Source organism: Mustela erminea, chromosome 4 (assembly GCF_009829155.1).
Source record: "Mustela erminea isolate mMusErm1 chromosome 4, mMusErm1.Pri, whole genome shotgun sequence".
Lineage (NCBI taxonomy): Eukaryota > Metazoa > Chordata > Mammalia > Carnivora > Mustelidae > Mustela > Mustela erminea.
In genome coordinates, this window is record NC_045617.1 from 9,057,738 (window position 1) to 9,079,774 (window position 22,037).

Consider the following 22,037-nt stretch of genomic DNA (forward strand, 5'->3'; position numbering starts at 1 on the left):
GGAGTTTGGGTTGAGAGGGAGAAGGTAAGCACATGCACAAAGTAGGAAACTATGTGATGGTAAAATAACACGTACTTTTTTTCTTTAATAACAGTGCTTCCGGTGAACATACTAAGGACAGAATATCAGCGTGTACTCAGGCTGATGGCCTCAATGTCTACCAGCCTGAACTACAGGTGTAGACAGGACTGCTGACCAAAACCCCTCTACCTCAAAATCAAACCCCCCCCTCTTGACCTTCTCAGTGTGTTCTATGAAGTGACAAAAAGAGGAAATTCTGTAAAACAAAGAAACAAAGCCTAGGGGTTTCAATTCTTTGATCTTAAGACACATATCGGATGAAATGAACAGTGCCTTTGAGAGCTTGCTTTACCACAAGAAAGGAACTGGTTAGGCCAGAGAATTTCTGAGTACATCACTCAACTGTTTTTCCTTGAAGGGTAGGAGAAAAGGACACTTCAAAATATGCCACACTGGGATAAAAACTATTTTGAGCTAAAGGCAACTGAGAAGCAGCAGATACAAAGAAAGTTCTCTCCGTCCTCCTTATCTGCCAAAATGCAGGATATAAATTTGGGAGGGCCCCACCCCCCAACTGCACCCCCTGACCATAAAGGATAGAAGTTAATCACAGAGGACATCTCCAGACCCTTATCAGCCCACAGAGAGAATCAGGAGAATCTACATGACAAACTTCAGGAAGGAGCCCTTTCTCCCACCAGATTCCCATATGCTTACCTTCCCACAGTCTGCTGCCCTAGAAACGTCAAGCCTTTCCCTTTGTCTTGTCACTTCTCCAAAAAACACATTATTCTTTTGTTAACATGCTATAACAGCCCAAGTTCTATCCACCCCTTTGAGTTACTCATCTCTGAACACTTCCACAGGTAAATGTAATGCACGTGTTAATATACTTGTTTTTCTCTCGTCAATCTGTCTTTTGTCAGTCTAACTTCTAGGGCCCCAGTCAGACAACCCAAGATTTCTAGAGGGAAAAGTCTTTCCTCCCCTACATTGTCAAGGAAGAGTATAGTAACAAAGGGCAACAATCCCCAACAAGGTGAACTAATTTATGGTTCAGTATGTGATAAACAGAAGTCCCCAAAGTTAGGATACTCTGCAGATTTTTCCTCAAGGCAGAATTTCCTCAGCAAATATCTGCAAAGCAAAACTACCCACCACCCTATGAATTTGCAAGGAAAAGTTTGACAGTTGTGGAGAAGAGGCTGGTCATAGGGACTGTGAGCTATTTGCCATTCTGTTATTTTGCAATGACATAAATTAAAGCATTGGTGATACATTAGAAAATATCATGAGTGATGTTAATTCACTAGAAAAGTTCTCTGATATTTCTTTTGTAATAGTAACAGACAAAGACTAGACCCTTTCAGTCCACTTTATATGACAAGCAACTGACTTGTCCACAATAGGATAGAATCCAGTGGATGGAGAAAGTTGCCACGGGGCCTCTTGGCAGCTTTCTGGCTACCTCTTCCCAGTATTTATTAACATAACCCACAAAGCAGTGAACAAAAAAACAAATGAGTTAAAAAAAAAAAAAACTGCTGTTGATACTACAAGTAAGACCAAGTCCTTATAACATTCTGAAACCAAGACAAAGAGAAACTGCCTATACCCAGGCCCTATCACATGACATCGACTCACTTAAATTTCATCTAACTTCTTACAGTGAAGAAGACTGTCCAAAAGCATGTCACTCATGAAAGTGTAAGGTTGAAAATATTTTCATGTTAAATTTAGATTTCTAGTCAGGCAATGAAAAGAATGCTAAATTTGACTGTTTTTAGGATAAAACTCAAGTCAAAAACTTGCACATTTGGGAAGGTCACCCCAGGTCACCTTCATAAGCCACCTCGTATGTGTGAATCATCCAGTGCACACTTGGTGGGGGTGTGTTAGAAGTACTACTCTAATACAATTTAGTTTGAAAGACAGAAAACTAATGTGGCCAAGAAAGAAAAAAAAAAAGTTTCCATAGGCAAGTAGGATAGCAAAGAATTGGAAAAATTTGCTATATAAAGAATACAGTGGAACTGAGTGGTAAATATGCTATTTTCAGTCCTGATCAGATACTCAGTAGGGAAAAAGGTCAGGACTCCAGATTAGAGACACGTTCTGATGAAATTAATCAACTTGGTTAAAGGTTTAAAAATAGTTTCTTTTTTTGTTTGTTTTTCAAGATTTTATTTATTTGAGAGAAGAGGGGCAGAGGGAGATGGAGAAGCAGGGAGCCCAACACAGGGCTGGATCCCAGGACCCCGAGATCACGACCTGAGCTGAAGGTAGACACTTAACTGACTGAGCCCCCCAGGCACCCCTGAAAACAGAATTTCTGATGAAGAAAAGAAGAGCTTGGATTAAAATATATGTGAGAATTTCTGATGACCATCCCTGCATTTCAGCTCCACAAAGGTCACAACGTTCAGAAAAGAACACAGAAAAGAGCAAGGAATCATCATCATCACATGCAAAAAATACTTACTCAGCTTCTAAAGGAGCCCATTTGTGGAATAAAGAGGGACTTCTACATAGTTCATGTCCCTCAGGAGTTTATAGGGTAAATAATTCCTTATAATTACAGTTTTGAAACAGCTTCCATAAAAGGGAGCACAACTTCTAAAAATATTCTATAGTTCTGAGGCAGCTGGGTGGCTCAGTTGGTTAAGTGTCTGCCTTTGGCTCAGGTCATGATCCCAAAGTCTTGGATTGAGCCCCACATTTGGCTCTCCCTCTGCCCCTCCTCCAACTCATGTTCTCTCTCTCTCTCTCTCTCTAATAAATAAAATATTTTAAAAAATTCTATACTTTTGGGGGCTTGTGGAGGCCTGCTGGGAACAGGACTCCTCTAAAACGCCGAATAATGTCTGGAAGGCTGTGGTCCAAGGCCATTTTTGCTGGCTATAAGCGGGGTCTCCGCAACCAGAGGGAGCACACAGCTCTTCTTAAAATCGAAGGTGTATATGCTCGAGATGAAACGGAATTCTATCTAGGCAAGAGATGTGCTTACGTGTACAAAGCAAAGAACAACACAGTGACTCCTGGTGGCAAACCAAACAAAACCAGAGTAATCTGGGGAAAAGTAACTCGTGCTCATGGAAACAGCGGCATGGTTCGTGCCAAATTCCGAAGCAACCTTCCTGCTAAAGCCATTGGCCACAGAATCCGTGTGATGCTGTACCCCTCAAGGATTTAAATTTAATGAAAAGTAAATAAAGGTGTAGATTTGTTCTCTTGAAGAAAAAAAAAAAAATTCTATACTTTTAAAATAGAATTATTAAGTGCTTGGGTGTGTACGGACATGTATGATGCATTCCAGGCAATCAATAGTTAAGTATACGGACTTGAGTCTCCCTATCCCTGTGATTCATGAATAATTCAGACAAGAAGCACCTGACAGGACTCTCTGGTCTGATGGCCAATTCTGAATAACGGCAGGAAGCTGAACTGCAGGTTCTGGTTTGCCCTTTACCTCTCATTCAGATTAGAGTAGGCCCCTTTATTTTGAGACCAGAGGCAGTCCAGAAATTTCTACATTGCACCATTTAATCCTGAAGACAGAAAAACGTTTTCCCAAAGAACTCATCAGGGTCACAAAATGAGTAAATATTCTCAAGCTGCAAAATTTGGCAAACACCAAATGCCCACAGACAGCGATTTTTCTCACGAGATAATAGATTTCATAACATCTGTCAGGAAAGTGTCAGTACTTGGTGGCTGATGTTTTACATCAGTGTCTCAGTCTGGCAAGTGTGGAAGCTCCAGTCTGCTGAGGTAACTTTACCACGCAACCACCAGATCCTTAATAAGCCTCAAAATAACAGCGGCCTCTGCAAAGCTGTGCTGCACATGGGCTGCCGCCTCAGGAACTGCAGGTGCTGAGGCCTGATGCTGTCCAGACAGAGAACATCAGCCAGAGGCAAACACTACACACCTGAGAAAGACCACTCTTGTCAGAGCAGGGAAATAACAGAAAGCCAAAGATGAATCCCTCCTTGCAATAAGCCTGGGTGTGGCCTTAGCAGGTAGGCAGAGGAGGTAAGAAAATGGCCTTCATTCACGGACTCCACGAAGCCTGGGAGAGGTCACTGCAGAGGGACGGGAATGGATAAGGATGAGGCGTAGGACCCCCACTGGAAGGCAAAGGCACACAGGGCTGAGTGTGGGTCTGGGTTCCCATGCGGCCTTCTGTACCTTTCAGCCCTGAGCGGATGACAGTAGGAGACAAGTCATCGTAGTTGTTCATTAAGCTGATGTCCCCCGAGGTGAAGCTGACGGTGAGCAGTGGCTTGATGTTCTGCACCGGGATGGGATACGCTGCTGGTCCATCTGCCGGGACAAAAGTGCCGAGTGAAGAGGCGGCAGGCGCACAGGACCCCCATTTGGGCGCGGCTGCAGTCCTGCACACGGCCTGCCACTGCAAACTGGACTCTGGGCCAGGCGGTCACCGAAGACGGCCGTGTTCTAGATCACTCAGAACCTACACAAGACCGTCAGAGGGCCGCTTGCCAGAGAAGTCTGGAATGAGAAGAAGGCTGGCGACAGCGAGCCCTGGAGGCAGCGAGGGGGGTACCCTGGGCTCTGTTTTATGGTGGCGAGAATATGTGTGAAAAGATCATTAACTTGTGTGTTAATGTGTCATGTTTCTAATGATGTGTAAACACCAATTATTGTAATGTCATATAATGTGGAAGGATGGTCAAAGAGGGATGAAAATGATTTCTTAATTCTGGCCCAATGAATAAAGAAAAGTTGCTTTTCAACACCAATGTTCTTTCACTGAACATTTTAGGAAATGAGGAAACATAGCAGTCACTCTGAGTCCTTTATTCAGTTTTTATCATAACAGACCCCAAATGTGGAGAAAGGCCAGGACTGGATGGTGGCTCATAACGAGTTCTGCTACATCTGCAGTGCACAGCCAGTATAAAGAAAATACGGCCTTGGAAGTTCAAGGAGTACTCATGGATGTTAAGGAAATGCCGTGATGGGTCATGTTCTGGATTTTTTCACGTTATTTCAAAAGTAAAAGTTAGTCCCTCCCACAGGCCAGAATAAATCATGGTTCCTGGAGGCCTCACACCCATGCTGGGTTCACCCCCCACAGCCATCCATCCAGAGTGGAAGGGCCTGACATCCCCAGGCTCGCCCCCAACTCAGCCCCGCCTGTGGATGACCCTCAGTTGTTACTTTCCTTTGCTTCACTTTAAGATGCTGTAGGTACCCATCTCTAAGCTCAAATTCCCTGGGCCACCAAGAAAAACTATTCTCTAGGTGAAAGGCAAACCCTAGCCACTTCCAAACATGGCTCATGTTAGAGTAGCAGCCAGGGACTAAATTCTATTCTTGGACTTATTCTGAACCTGCTTCACAAACTTGGCCTCTGGATCTTGTTACTTCCCATAATACATGTAACCGAGTAAACCTGCTTTCCCTCTAGTGAAGTTCTGTTTTAAAAGCATGCTGAAAAGTATCCAATGTTGTAAGACACTGGCTTTATTAATAGGAGGCTGGAGAAATGATCAACACTTCCCCCAGGGTTATGGTCCTAGTAGGAAAGGGTATGATGACTTCTCAAACGGAAGTCCTCTTTCTCTGCCCCCCCCACAGTCCCACCCATCCTGAAACAGCACCCCCATCTACAGTTTCTCTCCTGTACAAACATCGTCTTCTCTCTACACGATTGACTGAACAAGCATGTGTCTGTCTCTGGGAAGTATCACGTACTGGGTCACATCTGGGACAGGAGACAAAATGGGAGCACTCCAAGTACCAATGGAGGCAGATGCTGTTGGGGGACAAAATTAAAGCATAGTCTTGAGACCAGCCCCTCACAGGATGAATATGCCCCCGGTCACAGGAAAGGGAGAAACTGTCCTGGCCATCACGGGCGCTCAGCAAGCAGCGTGGACGCGGCTGTCCAGACTGAGGGTGAAGTCCTGGAGCAGTCTGGCCACGTCTAGTCTGCCACAATTCATAATATATTTTACCTTAAAAAAAGAGGGGCGGAGTCCTGGGGAAGAGCCAAATCTGCAAGTAGGCCAGTGCTGAATGCTACTATAGATGATGGCCAGCCTGGACGCTAACAGCTTCTTCTGCTTTTGTGTGGATGTGTGTGTTGGCGTGTGTGTGTGGGGAGCTCTTACACATTTGAGGGATAAAAGACACTGCAAAGGCGAAGGAGGCTGGATTCTGAAATTACCCCAAAGGCCTAAAACGTTTCCCTGCCGCTCCAGATTAAAAAACTGGATGCCAATGGGTCCAGTCTAACCCCACTGTGAGGTTTATGAGGGGAAGACAAGTTCTTCCAAGCTGAGAAAAGGAAGTTTCCCCCAAAATAAAAAAGACGGGGCACAGAGAGCAGCCCAGCGTCCTGGTCTGCATCCCGGCAGAACTAATCCTTCCTTGCACAGCTGAAGCTGTGGGCTTTAAGGACACTGGGACGTGGGACACCATAGACGAAGCTGCAGTAACAGCACAGCAGTTCTCATCCCAGCTCTCCGGTGTCCCGCTGAGCAGCAAAGCCGCACAACACCCTAGGGACAGGGGCAGGGTCACGGCACGTCTAGTGAAACCTAAGCCCGTGGAGTCTCCTCAGCCTGCGCAGAGACTCGGGGAAAAGGGAAGGCAGAGGGGAGGCCGCCGAGTCAAGGCCCAGATGCTCCCCACCTGTGCTGCGCAAGCCCAGAGCCCTTCCCAGAGGTGAGGGTGCTGTGTGTGTGCTCCCCCGCCCCGGCCCCCGCGGCTACCTTGGGGCGGGGAGTAGTCGTCCGAGTCGGTGTCGCTCTCGCTGCTGTCCTCCACCAGGAAGGCAGGGTAGTTCCAGGACATGCTGAGGATGCCGTCGGACTCATGCAGGAGGACGTGGGCCAGCATCCTGCCGTGGCAGTCCATGACGATCACCTGCCCGTCAGCCGTGCCGAACAGCACCTGCAAGCAAGGACCGGCACCCCTGACGGACGTGCAGATGGGCTGCGGTCCTGGCAAACCTCGTCACCCCAACTTGTTCAGAAGGACAAAATGTATTTAGGACTGAGAAAACAGAGCAGTTCACCAGAAACTTAGCTGGTTATTATTGCAAGAATTTTAGTCTTCTGGCACTGAAATGTGACTGATGGCAAAAGAAACACATCTGTCATACTGTGGGGACATGTACAAACAACAGCAGCAAAATCACTGCGTCACTGCTTGTGGGTTGTTTTTGTTTGCATGCTTGGGTTTTCTGGTTGGAGAACAAGGGTTAAGAAGATGGTATTTATTTTTCTTGGGGAAAAAAAAAAGCAGCAGCAAAGGTTCGGAAAGGATTTCCCAAATTTAGAAGAAACACTTCAGCTTTCAGTCTGACAAAAGAGAAAATATATTTGGTTACATAAGCAGCTGATCTAACCACACTTGGAAAGATGATACTCCTGAAATCGTTTGTCTAATGTTCTATTTAACTAAGAATAGTATCAGTTTTAATGTATTAATTAGTAATTAATGTTATAATGTACTAACAGTATTAACGCAGTCACTGAGTGTTCACTTCATGCTTAGCACTACACTAAGGGCTTTACCTTGTGTACTGTCAAAACCGCTCTGGGAGTTAAGTTCTGGCACTGTGGATACGGAGCTCAGCCAGGCTGACACCTCAGTGTGCGCAGCGCCGCCGCCCAGGATTCCCCTCACTTCACCTGGCCCTGGAGCACATGCTCAGGAACATGCCATGGCCAGAGTTAAAGCAGAGGCAGGGCCAAGAAAGGGTTACCCCCAGCCCCCAGCCTCCCATCAGGTCAGCAGAGGAGCACCTCACAGCTTCTAGAAGCCCCCGACAGGAGTTGTGACCTCTTGCTGGTTCATGCACGGATGACATTAACGGGCTGAACCAAGGGGGACCTCGGCAACATGGCAAGCAGGATCTCGTAGAGAATATACCATGTTCTCTTCTGCTTTGGGTGGTGGGCTCTGTAGCTTCTGTACCCGTTGGCATTTAAAACGTTACATCTTTTGTGTTTCCTGAGATCTGTGCATCTGTCAGCAATGACTGTCAAAGGCATGCAAATCCTCTCCATTTTACAGATGCAGAAACAGACTGAGCAGTCAGGGCAGCTGACAAGGCCGTTAAGTGGGCTATCCTACTGCAAAGACCAGGATTTACACACAGGGAAAGGGGCTTGTTAGGTCCCTGCCCCTTTTTGCTGTTAACATTTTGTCACTAAGCTCTTTGGGGGCAAAGACTGTCTACGGCTGTCCCCCTGGTACCTAACAGCTTTGGACACAGAGACCACTTAACAGTACTTCTTGTTAAATGAAGTAAAGTCAGTGACCATCAAAAGGCATTTTTAGGACATAAATCCTGATGATTAACACAGATCAACTGCAACGGAAGTTATATTTAAGTAGTAAAAAGCTCACAGAATTTACTGAACTGTTTTAGAATACACTGTCCATCAAATATTTCTTTAAACAGGTCTACATTTCAATGACTGAAAACTAAAAAAAAAAAAAAAAAGGCTAAATCCGTTTTCTGCAGAGGCAGTGAGGAATCTGTTACTACACTCATCTTAAAGAAGAAACACACAAACCACAAACTACTAGGAACACAATGGAACCTTTTAGAAGACGATCAATCTCTGGCTGCCAGTAGAGAAAGGAAGCACTGGCTAGCATGTCACAGAGACCTCCCAAGGCACCGACACAGAGGGACGGGGCACCGGGGCTGGGGGTCCCGTGTGCTAAAGCAGGAGGTGGCGCTGAATGAGCTCACCAGGAGGTTTTCACCGGGGATAAAGACGGGAAAGGACTTCTCGTAACTTCAACCAAAATGTACAATGTATACATTTTTTAAAAAAAGATATTATTTATTTATTTGAGAGGTGGCAGGGCGGAGAGCAGCATCCCGGCTGAGCAGGGAGCCCGATGCGGGACTCAGTCCCAGGACCCTGAGATCATGCCCTGAGCCAAAGGCCAACGCTTCACTGACTGAGGCCCCGAGGTGCCCCTAATTTATACATTTCAGAAGGAAAAGACATGTGGCAGCCTCTCTCTAAGGCCAGTGTCACGGGTGATGTCCGCAGGAAGCAGGCTGTTTCTGTCCCTCCTCCCACATTCTCCCTCATGGCTCAAGTGTGTTTTGAAGAGCAGCCATGTACCTTCGTGCTGGGTGAAGGGGTTATTTTATCATTTACAATGGCCATTTCCTATAAAGACAGCACACGAGCAGGCCACAGCCGACAGTTACTCTTCCCAAGTACTCCGGACTGATGGTATGTATCAATCCCAAACCACTTCCAACCCCTCCTGCTACAGGGCCACACTACTCTACAGTCTTCCACCGGGGCGATCCCCACCGTTCTCGTACTTCACTGTGCCATCATTTGGTTTCTGTCTGACTTCTCCGCTAGCCTGTAACCTTTTTGGGACATGGCCTATACATGGCCTATGTGCGCTCCGCTCACTACTACCTCCCCAGGGCCTATCCCAGTCGATGGCACGCGGCGGTAACTATCTGTGAAGGGAGGGAAGAAATGCTTCTGTATGGAACTATCTGTTGAGTAACGCTCACATTTTTCCATTTTAGAGAAGAACAGATACCAGACAATAGAACAGACAGCTAATTTCTGGATAAAGGATGGGTGATTTAGTGAGGCATCAGGGTTCAACATTACACGAAAGCCAGCCCCCAAATTCTCCACCATGAATCAATCCCAGCTACAGCTCTCCTGGGAAGATAATGCATTATTAAGATCAGGAGGAAGGGAAAAAGCAGCACCAGCAGTCGAGCTGTCAAGCAATGATGGAGAAAGTTACTCTGTTTGGGAACAAGTACGTCACAGATAACTGAAGTACACTGATACAACATGAAATCAGATTTTAAAAAATCTCCTCTGTTTCAAGTTCTTTTCCTGCCTAATCACTTCCAATGAGACAAAGCCTATGCACACAAAGGACTTTAAGAGAACAAGAAAGAAAAGTCTAATAATAATGATACACAAATAGGCACATGCATCAATCTCTGCTTCTACTCCCGCATTCTGGAGCTCCCGAAGGGCTGGTGCCGGCTCCTCCTTCCCAGCTCTGTCTCTTCTAAGCTTGGCCCTCGGCTGTCTCTCTGCTCAGGTCTCTTCCCTACGCTCCAGACTCCCACATCGGATATTTCTTACCTGTCATCTACCCCTGGATGTGCCAAAGGCCCTTCAGAACCAACATGTTCCCAGATGAAACTCAGGACTTTATCCTTTCCCCAGCAACACCCCCCACCCCCCTCCCTGCCCACACACAGAACCAGGTCTTCTTACAGCAAAGCAAAACTGTGACTTGTGTTTTATCTCCAATGTCCAGTACGGTGTCTGGCACAGAAAGGGGCTCAGACATCATGCATGAAGGCTTTGGGGACCCACCATACAGAATTATCCTCACATTTTTTGGGGGGGGGATTATTCTCACTTTAACCTGAGCTCCTCACTACTCTCAACTTTGCTGTGTTTTCACACACCTATCTTTCCCATTAATCTGCGAGCTTCTCAAGGGCAGGCCTGCACCCCAAGTTGTCACATGCTGCCTGTCACAAGCAGATCCTTAGGGACTACTAGTAAATGTATTTGTGCCCAAACTTCAGCCTTTGTCCTAAGTCTTCCTGCAAATGAAGCAAAAGCTTCTTTCTTTTTTAAACTATAAACCAATGTCCAAATTCCTATAAAACTGGCCTCCAAAATACTTCCAATAATGGATGAAGTAAATTTCTGTCTCCTATTTTTCCTGCTGTCTTCTCTATTGGATTGCAGGCTTCACATGGGGCTGAGACAACACGCCCTCTGTCCTGCATACACTGAGAACCAAACAGGCTGGTGGAAAGCTGCGGGCCCTCAGGCCACCCATTCAATGGCTGTCCCTCATTGCAGGCAGCGTTCAATATCAGTGTACTCCATTCTAAACGATTTTTAGATGTAATTATTTAAAAATGTAACATAATTAATACCAGTAATTTAAAATGAGCCAAACCATGAGCCAAAGGTGGTATAAGAAGAAAATGTAAAATCATTCAGAACATTTACGTTTGGAACCAGTGATAGTATCTCACCAGTACTTTTATTTTTGAAGACTAGTATTCATCTACATTTTTGAATACAGACCATATTGGGAAATTCCAACTATAAAGATACATGCTTCTATAAATCTTCACCTTTTTTGTAGTAGAGTTTAACTATCAGCCATGGGGACTAGTTCCAGAAGGAGCTAACGTTTTTGTCTATGTATTTTGCTTTTGTCTTTTCAGCTAGGGGAGCAGATAACAAAGTGATTATATGCTCCTCCTAGTAACCTCAGCCCCACTGCTGGCAAATGTCTAAAGATGCCATGATGGAGAGAGGAACAAACATACCATGATGTCCCTTTGCTCTCTAGAAGGATCTTCTGTTCAGAGATGCCAATGAAGTAGAACTTTATTTTTGAAAGACCTCTCTGTTGGGAGTTTCAGAGCACTAGTTTTCAAATGCTTTAAAGGCTAGATTTGAATATTTTTAAACTAAAGACACACAGAGTCACTGAAATCAAACTGTTGTAAATGACAGAATTCATCAACCGGTTAACAGAGTATTTCCTGGTTTAAATAAAAAGGATGAAATGTAATTTCACAGCTGACTATAGCAATCATTTTTTTTTTTTTTTTAAAGGGGGAAGTGGGAGAGAGTTGGTGGGGAGGGGCAGAGAGAGAGGGAGAGTGAGAATCTTAAGCAGATTCTATGCCCAACACAGGGCTGGACACCAGGCTTGATCCCACAACCCTGAGCTCATGACCCAAGCCAGAATCAGGAGTGGGACGCTAAACCAACTGAGCCACCCAGGTGCCCCAGTCATCATTTGTAAAACACACTTATTCTGATAAACATGGGAAAGAAATCTCACCAAAAATATCTACAATAAAAAATTTGTATCCTTGCGCTAAACATGTAATTTTGGTTATTTCATGGTTTCACTGGAGAATAACCACTTACAAATTACCTCATAAAGATGACACACTATCCTGTTTAAAGAGTTTCAGAGAAGGAAATACTCGGTCTCAGGGATCAATTTTAATGTTAAATAACTCTTGTTGCTAGAACATTCTTCCCCATTATCTTTCAGACTCCCTTTTTAAGTTTATTCACTCTTCTAAGATGCCCACACGTGGTTTCTGGTGGTGGAGGGGAACAGTCTGAGTGTAAGACTAATTAAAACACACGTTTAACTAGGATATCTCCAGAGGGATACATAGTAAATAGAGAAGCCAGTACCTCTGGGGAACAGAACTGGGTGGCCTGGGGATAGTACAGGAAAGGGGAATTTCATCAGATAACCTTTTGAACATTTATAACTTTCAACTACGTGAATATACTATTAAAATATATTTCTAAGGGACGCCTGGGTGGCTCAGTTGGTTAGGTGTCTGCCTTCAGCTCGGGTTATGAGCCCAGGGTCCTTGGGTTGAGCCCTGCATTAGGCTAAATGCTCAGCGGAGAGCCTGCTTCTCCCTTTGCCCCTCACCCCTCTTGTGCTCTATCTCTCTTAAGCAAATAAATAAAATCTTAAATATATGTATATATATAGGGGCGCCTGGGTGGCTCAGTGGGTTAAAGCCTCTGCCTTCGGTTCAGGTCATGATCCCAGGGTCCTGGGATCGAGCCCCGCATCGGGCTCTCTGCTCAGCAGGGGGCCTGCTTCCTCCTCTCTCTCTCTGCCTGCCTCTCTGCCTGCTTGTGATCTCTGTCTGTCAAATAAATAAATAAAATCTTTAAAAAAATATATATGTATATATATATATTTAAGTATGCACTGAATGAGGTAGAAAAAATGTTCCAGGAATACAGCTCTATAGCAGATCTTTAGAGTAGGTGAAAATGCCTACTGCAGGCACTCACCATCACACGGTCCTTGGGGGGTAAATATGTACCTTTAATTTGGGAAGGAGATGCTAAGTGACACTGGCATCTGCTTAGCCCTGTTTGGTTAGACAGTCTGACTCTGTTGGGGGAAACATGCTTTCATTTGCGAAGGACTCAGTACTGGGAGTCAGCTGGCCAGGTATCCGGTTTTATTTTCATCCCGAACTACTTATGTAACTTTGAATTCATCATTTACCTCCCTGAATGCTGGTTTCCTCTGTCAGCTAAAAAAGTTTTATTAAATGGGCTCTCAGATCCTTTCCTGTTTTAAAATGTTCCAAGCTTAAAAAAAAAAAAAACCCTAAATATATTTCTTAGTACATGAAAACAGTAATTTCTTCCCGTGGCTACTAATAAACTTCTTCAACAGGAGAGCTAAGATGAAGTGACTTCTGAAATGACTCTGAGGAGAGTAAGTGTCTCTGGCTCACCCGTAGCCGCTTGGGGTACACGGTGACAGGAGCTGACCTAACAGCGCCTGTGACTGGTGTCAAAGCTAAACAAAACTAGAAACTAAGGAGGTAAGAACAGATTTTAACCAGTAGGAACTACTGCCATAAGGAAGAGAGTCCAGCGTGAACTGAACTCAACTTCTATCAAGACAGGGGTGATGGCATTTTAAAGGAAGAATGGGGGCCGGCAGGGGGTGCTGTTGAGCGGAATCAGAAGCAGAAACAGAGACGTGGAAGGAGGGGGTGGTTTGTCAGTGTGACTGGGCCACCTGGGCTCGCTACCTGGTGCTTCCTGAAGTTAGGGTCCTACACACCCACAGAGTCTGGGTTATAGGGGCACTAGTGTCAGGTGCTATCTGGAACAAACAGGAGATTCTTTTTAACGGGGCTGGAGTTGTCGTCTTCAGTGACATAGTTTGTGTTGACAGAAACTATGCTAGTGTTTGTTCAAGCCCCTTAGACTGTGTGTGTGCATGTGTGTGTGTATGAAATAATTTGTGATGAGAATCCAGTTTCACAGGCCAAGGTTGAGGCCTAGTTAAGGAGAGGGCTCAGTGGGGCCTGCCTAGAATGTAATCAGGAGAACACCACTGCTAACGGCACACACATCACCTCTCCTCAGCATGACACAAGGATATACTCAATGCCAAGGGTAGGGTTGTCCGGAGCCGCAATGGATTTGTGGTTCAGGAGTGCTACAGGGAACCCTAGGAAGCTTAATTCTGAAGTTCAGCCATCTGAACAAACACTGGCATTCATACAGGGGCTCTGCATCAAACCACAGCCACCAACGGGCTATGGTATTAATAAGGGCTTATGAAGAAATTATAACAGTACATGAACAAGAAACTGACTTGAAAATAAATTTAGACCCTCAATATATTACAGTGGTAAGAAAACTTAACATGAGATGTATACCATTAACTTTTTAAGTTTACAATACAGTATTGTTAAGTACAGGCTCAATGTTACCCCACAAACCCCTAGAACTTGATCACCTTGCGTAACTAAAACTTTACACCCACTGAACAGCAACTTCCTGTTTTCCCCTCCCCCGCCAGCCCTAGGCAACCATCATTCTACTCCTGCTTCTTTGAGTCTATTTTAGATACCTCATTTAAGTGAGGTCATGAGGTATTTGCCCTTCAGTGACTGGAATATTCACTTTGCATAATGACCTCAAGGTTTATCCAAGTATTATTCAGCCCTTCTTTTAACGGATGAATAATATTCCATTGTCTGTATATATGTGTATGTATACATATATGTGCATGTGTGTGTGTCAAACACATTTTCTTTATCCTTTCATTCACTGATGGACACTTAGGCTGTTTCCCCATTTTGGCTACTCTGAATAATGCTTCCCAATAAAGTTTCCCAATGCTTTCTTCTAGGAGTTTTACAGTTTCAGATCTTGAGTTTAAATCTTTATCCATTCTGAGTTTTGTATATGCTTTAAGACAAGGATTCAATTTCATTCTTTTGCATATGAATATAGTCATTCTAGAGCCATATGTTGACAACTATCATTTCCTTAATGTATATTCTTGGCAGCCTTGATGGAACACAGTTGACAATATATGCATTGGTTCATCTCTGGGTTCTTTATTCTGTTCCACTGGTCTCTATGCTTGTATTTATGCCAATACCACACTGTTTTGTTCATGTAGGTCCATACTGTATTTTGAAATTGGGAAGTGTGATTACTCCAGCTTTGTTCTTCTCAAAACTCTTTTGGCTATTCCAGTTTCCTTTTGGTTACTTTTGAATTTTAGGATTGTTTTTTCTATCTCTGTAAAAAATTCCACTGGGATTTTTGTATGCACTGAATCTGTGGATCGTTTCATGTAGTATGGACATTTTAGCAATATTAAGTCTTCAGTCCATGAACATGGTAAGTTTCCCATTTATTTGTGTCTTCTTTCTTTCATTAGTGTTTAGTTTTCACTATACAAGCCTTTCACCTCCTTGGTTAGATTTAGTCATTTATTCTTCTAATGCTATTGCACATAGGGATTGTTTTCCTCATTTTATTTTCAAACAGTTCATTGCCAGTATATAAAAATGCAACTGATTTCTGTGTATTGATTTTGATCTTGCAACTTTATTGCATTTATTATTTTTTTAAGATTTTGTTTATTTATTTTGACAGAGAGAAAGGCAGCAAGAGAGGGAACACAAGCGGGGAGAGTGGGAGAGGGAGAAGCAGGCTTCCTGCTGAGCAGGGAGCCCGATGTGGGGCTTGATCCCAGGACCCTGAGATCATGACCTGAGCCGAAGGCAGATGCTTGAGCAACCCAGGTGCCCATATTGAATTTGTTTATTCTAACGGTTTGTGTGTGGGTGGGTGTGTACTCTTCAAGGGTTTCTATCTATAAGATTGTATTATCTGTAAACAGTTTTACTTTTTCCTTTCCTATTTAAATGTCTTTTATTTCTTCTTCTTGCCCAATTGCTCTAAAATTCCTAGTACTATGTTGAATAGAGACGGAGAGACTGGTCATCCTTGTCTTGTTCTTGATCCCAGAGCTAAAACTGGTATTAACTGTGGGACCTTCATACATGCCTTTATTATGTTAAAGTAGTTTCCTTCTATTCCTAGTTTGTTTAGGTTTTTTTCTTTACACAAGGTGTTAAATTTTGTCAAATGTTTTTTTCTGCATCTTTGAGGGGGATCATATGATTCTTATCCTATGTTCTGTTATTATGGTGTATCACATTAGTTGGTTTTCATATGTTGATCATGCTTGCCGACCAGGAATAAATCCCACTTGATTAGTGCATATGATCCTTTTAACTTGCTGCTTAATTCAGTTTACTAGTATTCTGTTGAGGATTTTTGCATCTACATTCATCAGGGATATTGGTCTGTAATTTTCTTTTCTTATGGTGTCTTTGTCAAGCTTTGGTATCAGGGTAATGCTAGCCACTTAAAATAAGTTTGGAAGTGTTCCCTGCTCTTCAAGTTTTTGGAAGAGAGAGAGAAAGAATGGTGTTAATTCTTTAAATGTTTGGCAGAATTCACCAATTAAGCCATCTGGTCCTGGCATTTTCTTTCTTGTGAGATTTTTGATTACTGATTCAATCTTATTGCTAGTTAGAAGTCTGCTCAGATTTTCTATTTCTTCATGATTCAGTCTTGATAAGTTGTATGTTTCCAGGAATTTATATATCTCTTCTAGGTTATCAATTTGTTGGCATGGAATTGTTCTTAGTAGTCCCTAATGATCCTTTTTTATTTCTGTGACATTATTTGCAACATCTCCTCTTTCTTCTTCCTTTTGTAAAGTTTTCGTTTTTAAGGAATCTCTATACCCAATGTGTGGCTCGAACTTAAAACCCAGAGATCAAGAGTCGTATGTTCTACTGACTGACCCAGCCAAATAATTTCTGATTTTACTTGAGTCATCTTTTTTTTTTTTTACTTAATTTTGTCAATTTTGTTGGTCTTTAAAAAAAGAAATCAACTCTTAGTTTCATTTTTTCTATTGCTTTTCTATTTTCCACTTCATTTTATCTTTGCTCTAAATCTTAGTATCCCTTTCCTTCTGCTAACTTGGGCTAAGTTTGTTCTCCTTTTTCTAGTTCCTTGAGGTATAAAGTTAGATTGTTTGAGATCTTCCTTCTTAGTCAATATTTATTACTATAAACTATTTATTTCTATAAACTTCCCTCTTTGTACAACTTTTGCTACATCCTGCAAGTTCTGGCATGTTGTGTTTTCATTTTCATTAGTTTCAAGGTATTTTCTAATTTCCCTTTTGACTTCTTCATTGGCTCATTTGGTTAATCAAGGGTATATTCTTTTTTTTTTTAATTTTTTTTTAAAGATTTTATTTATTTATCAGAGAGAGAGAGGGAGAGAGCGAGCACCGGCAGACAGAATGGCAGGCAGAGGCAGAGGCAAAGGGAGAAGCAGGCTCCCTGCCGAGCAAGGAGCCCAATGTGGGACTCGATCCCAGGATGCTGGGATCATGACCTGAGCCGAAGGCAGCTGCTTAACCAACTGAGCCACCCAGGTGTCCCTCAAGGGTGTATTCTTAAATTTTCACTTATTTGTGAATTTTCCAGGATTACTTCTATTCATTTCTAGTTTCATTCCGCTGTGACTTGAAAGGATACTTGATGCAATTTCAGTTTTCTTAAATTTGTTAAGACTCATTTTGTGATCTAACCCCTGAACTATCCTGGAGAATGTTTCTTGTGTTCTTCAGAAGAAAGTATATTCTGCTTCTATGGGGTGAAATGTTCTATGTAGATATTAGGCCCACTTGGTTTATAGTGTTGTTGAAGTCCACTGCTTCTTTACAGATTTTCTGTCTGGATATACTAACTGGTACTACAAGTGGAATAGTGAAGTCTCCTACCATTACTATGTATATTGCAGTTCATTTCTCTTTCCACAGTTCTATCAATGTTTGCTTTACGTATTTAGGGTTTTATGTATTTAGGTTTTCTGATTTGACATGCACATATATTTATAATTGTTCTATCTTCCAGGCAAACTAGCCTTTTTCCCATTATATAATGTCTTTCTTTGTCCCTTGTGACAGTTTCTGACTTAAAGTCCATTTTGTGTGCTATAAATACGGTCACCCCTGCTCTCTTTTGGCTAACATTTGCATGGAGTTACCTTTTTCCATCCTTTTACTTTTAGCATACATCTGACCTTAAATCTAAAGAGCATCCTGTAGGCAACACAGGGTTGGACCTTGTTTTTTTGTTAATCCATTCAACTACTTCATGTCCTTTTACTGGGGAGTTTAATCCATTTACATTTAAAGTAATTATTGATAGGAAAGAATTTATTATTGTAATCTTGTTAATTGTATTATGCCAGTATCATAGTCCTTTTGTCTTTATTTTCCTCTCTTGTTCACTCTGCACTGGATGAGGGGGAGGGACTCTTGTGAGTACTGCCTCACTAATTCAAATCACTATCTTAGTTCTCAGTGGCCCCCACGCATCCTGTTAGCCCTCTGAGGTGGGTGAGACAGAAGCCAGTGCTTCAGCCATGCCCAGAAAAAAATCACAATGTTAGACATATGATTCAGTTCTTTCCTTTTCTTCCTGGGGAGAAGCTGGGGGCTGGGGGTTATCTCCCAATCAAATTGCACTTTGCCAGGGGTAGTGATTATGGCAAGATGGTATTTTGAATTTTCCTACCAGCTTTGCCGTGGCTGGTTTCACACTCCCCTTGGGGGCGCAGGAGACTTTCAACTAGTTTTTGGATTTCTCACAAAGGGAATTGGTTGGTGTATTGTTGATTTGTTGTGTCTGTTTGGGGAAGGAGGGTCCAGGGCTGCTATTCAAACCCATTACTGATGTTGCTCCTGCCCAACATACTCTTTCAGAAGACACACTTAATAATCCATGTATATGAATAATTGCTTCCCATCTTTCACTTTTTTTTTTTTTTTAAGATTTTATTTATTTGTCGGAGAGAGAGTGCACAAGCAGGGGGAATGGCAGGCAAAGGGACAAACAGGCTCCCTGCTAAGCAGGGAGCCCAGTGCCGGACTTGATCTCAGGACCCCAGGATCATGACCTGAGCTGAAGTCAGACACTTTACTGACTGAGCCACCCAGACATCCCTCCATCTTTCATTCTTAAACTAAACTGTTCAATGTAGATTTCAAGAAAAATTTTATTTAATGTATTTTATAATTTGTCTATACTGAGTATTCTATATAGCGATTCATCAATGATCCAAGCCTAGAGATAATAAAGAACAATTTAATTTTTAAACAGCTTAATTACCATTGTCAGTCAAATAAAACAGCATTGACAAAAAAAGTATAAACATAGTATCTGCACCTGTTTTTGCTAAAGAAATCTATTTTCTCCTATGAAGAGCTCAACAGAACTTCCAGCATAAGAAAAAAGAAACATCTAAAAAAAAACTAAACAGTGTCAACAGTGAGTTGCATTAAGATAGCCACAAAGGGTGGGAGGCTATCTCCTGACTTCTCTTCCTAAGTATGTTTCTATTATTTTCTTTGTTGTTCACATCCTCCCTGCCTATTTTGGCAAAAACCATTCCTATATATGTTCCGTTTAAGGCTTAAAATAAAATGGGCTTCCCTTTTGCAGTACACACACTACCGAAAAGTCATGAGAAAATCTAATGGGGAAGCAAGGAAGAAAATCACTTTTCCCAACGGTTTCAACTAAATCTGATTTCAAAGTTGTTCCCACAAACTGCTAGATAGGAGCTCTATTCCACAGGTCCTTTAACCTACTTTCAGTTCTCTCATGACTGTGGGTCTTTAGCATTGGAACGGATCACTGAGGGGTCATTCTAGTGAGTTGGTGGATATTAAAAATGATGAATAATTTGAGTAAAAGAGCTTATGTGAGAAAGCTCTGCACATTTCTTTTTTGTTGGGCTGTGTTGAGCACAATGGCTTTCAAGTCTTTCCAGTGAAGCTAAAACTGATAGCGGCACTTATAATTACTATATATTACTTATAATACCATATATTATTTAATTACACGATACTATAATATATAGTATATGATATACTACATATAGTAATATATGTAAGAGAGATATATATATATAATATACAGTAATGTAATGTAATACTACTATATGTTTAGTAATACTATATATTACTTAGAATTACTTATACTTACCACCTTAAAAGACCAGGTGAAAAACCAGGGGCAGTCAGTCAGAGGAGTCACTCCAAACACCAGCACTTGATGAGCCAGCAAAGGTAAATATTTTCTCAAGTGAATAAAAAACTCCTTGGAAAGAGTATACTGTGATTCTTTTAAATTTGGTTTGCTAGGTTTTATTCTGTCAAAGAGTTGCCCTCATCTATGAGGTAGTCATTACATGTTTTGTCAAATATCAGCCATTTACTTTTTATTTAAAAAAACTGTGGTGGCAACACCACTTTTTCAGCTGAGAAACAAAGATTTACATGACTTTGTAAAGTTTCCTTTGTAAGCTGTTTCCGTGTTACAGTGTAAGATGAAGAAAAGCTTCAGAACAAAAGCCGTCTCCTCGGATGCAACAGATGTCCTCCTCTACAGCCAAGGCTAATCTAAGTACCAGACAAGTTATTTGCTTCAATCTGACAAGAGCCTTCTTTGAAGTAAACAGGCGGTGTCAGCACAGCCTGTAGAGTTATGGAAGGAAATGCCACGTTCCGAAGAGGTTTATAATGAAATAAGCCATGCTACTGGGGATTTACTTTACGTATAGCAAATTTAAACAAAGAATAAAAGGCTAAAAAGGCAAATGTGGCAATTTGGGTTGGTTCCTAATTTATTTTTGTGGGTTCCTTATTTATTTTTTAAGGGGATATTTTGTGGGTTCCTTATTTATTTTTGATGTGCTACTGATCTTTTAATAATCACAGTTTAAAAATTATCTAATTAAAAAACCCTCCAGAATTATTTATCACTTAAATACTTCTGGAGAGTTAGCAAATCTCCTTGAGTTCTAGGCTGATACTTCAATCATAACCTTATACTTAAACAGTAAATGAATAATTACTTTTTGTAACTGATTAATGTGTTCAAGCTTTAGATGTATATTAGTATCTAAGATAGTCTCTTTTTCAGCAATAGCTCTGAAAAGATGTGTAGAAACGATGTAAAATTTTTAGTTTTAAAATTATTTGAACTAAGTAAATTAAAAAGACTGCACTGGAATCTCCCTTCTAATGACCTTGCTCCTAAACACTCAAGTCCTGACTTGACTCCACTCCAAATGGGAAATACACGTTCTATTTTTTGCAAGGTATGTACATAAAGCCAGCTTTCCTTTCATAGATGCCGCAAAGGTGTGACAGGTATTTGCAGTGATTTTTCTCACTGCTGTCCCCGTCCCGGCACCAGCAGGATTTAAAGGTGCCGCACAAACACTGCGGGACTCAGGGTCATTGGTCACAGCAGCGGATGCCACATGTCAGCTAAGGAGGGACTACGCTTTGTGAAAAACCTCCTTCCTGCTGCAGAGAAGAGCCTCGGGACCTACACTTTGAGCCCCAAAGGAAAAAGAGTACACCTTCCCTCTTCCTAGGTCAAAGAACACAAAAACAACAAAGCAGTAACACAGCAGAACAGAGGCTGGAGGAGAAGATGTCGCCCCACTTATACCTGTAGGTGCTAAACTGGAAAAACGGAAACTCTTACCTTGGGCTTGTTTAAGATGCACTGACCCAGACTTCTACTTAATTTGAAATCATGGTTTAAAGTGCCTCAGGAAGTATTAGGTCTATTTAATTACTTAAGACCTTTTTTTTTTTTTTTTTTTTTAAAGATTTATTTGAGAGCGAGCGAGCGGTAGCATGAGCCCGAGCTCGGGGAGGGGCAGAGGGACAGAATCTCCAGCAGACTGCCTGCCAAGTGTGGGGCCTGACGTGGGGCTCATCTCATGACCTCAAGATCATGACTGGAACCAAAATGAAGACTCGGAAGCTTAGCTGGTTGTGCCACCCAGGTACCCCAAGACCTCCTTCTTTTAAAAAGTTTTAGTGTTTATAAACAAATATTACCTCTAGTCCTGGAAAACTAAGTCTGGACATTTAGCAAAAAAACCATACTAGGTGAAGAATTCTCATTTCTCACCAAACAGCCACCTTTTTTTTTTTTATTATTAAAGATTTTTATTTATTAATTCATTCGACAGAGAGAGATCACAAGTAGGCAG

At 42.3% G+C, this 22,037-nt stretch overlaps 2 protein-coding genes across 2 annotated transcripts in view; one reads left to right on the forward strand and one right to left on the reverse strand.

Annotated features, from left to right (window-relative positions):
- Positions 1-22,037, reverse strand: part of TULP4 (TUB like protein 4) — a 169,749-nt gene that overhangs the window by 35,720 nt on the left and 111,992 nt on the right. Inside the window, exons 4-5 of the mRNA XM_032338605.1 lie at positions 6,768-6,948; positions 4,213-4,347 (exon numbers count right to left, since the gene is read on the reverse strand). Coding sequence (XP_032194496.1) covers positions 4,213-4,347; positions 6,768-6,948 — 316 coding nt within the window. The remainder of the gene's footprint in view (positions 1-4,212; positions 4,348-6,767; positions 6,949-22,037) is intronic.
- On the forward strand, positions 2,831-3,255 carry LOC116588007 (60S ribosomal protein L35a). The gene has a single exon (XM_032338606.1). The coding sequence runs from the start codon at positions 2,882-2,884 to the stop codon at positions 3,212-3,214; it is 333 nt and encodes a 110-aa protein (XP_032194497.1). The 5' UTR covers positions 2,831-2,881; the 3' UTR covers positions 3,215-3,255.

What these genes read in the sequence shown, in the direction of transcription:
- LOC116588007 (XM_032338606.1), top strand. Translation starts at nt 2,882, where the DNA reads ATGTCTGGAAGGCTGTGGTCCAAGGCCATTTTTGCTGGCTATAAGCGG.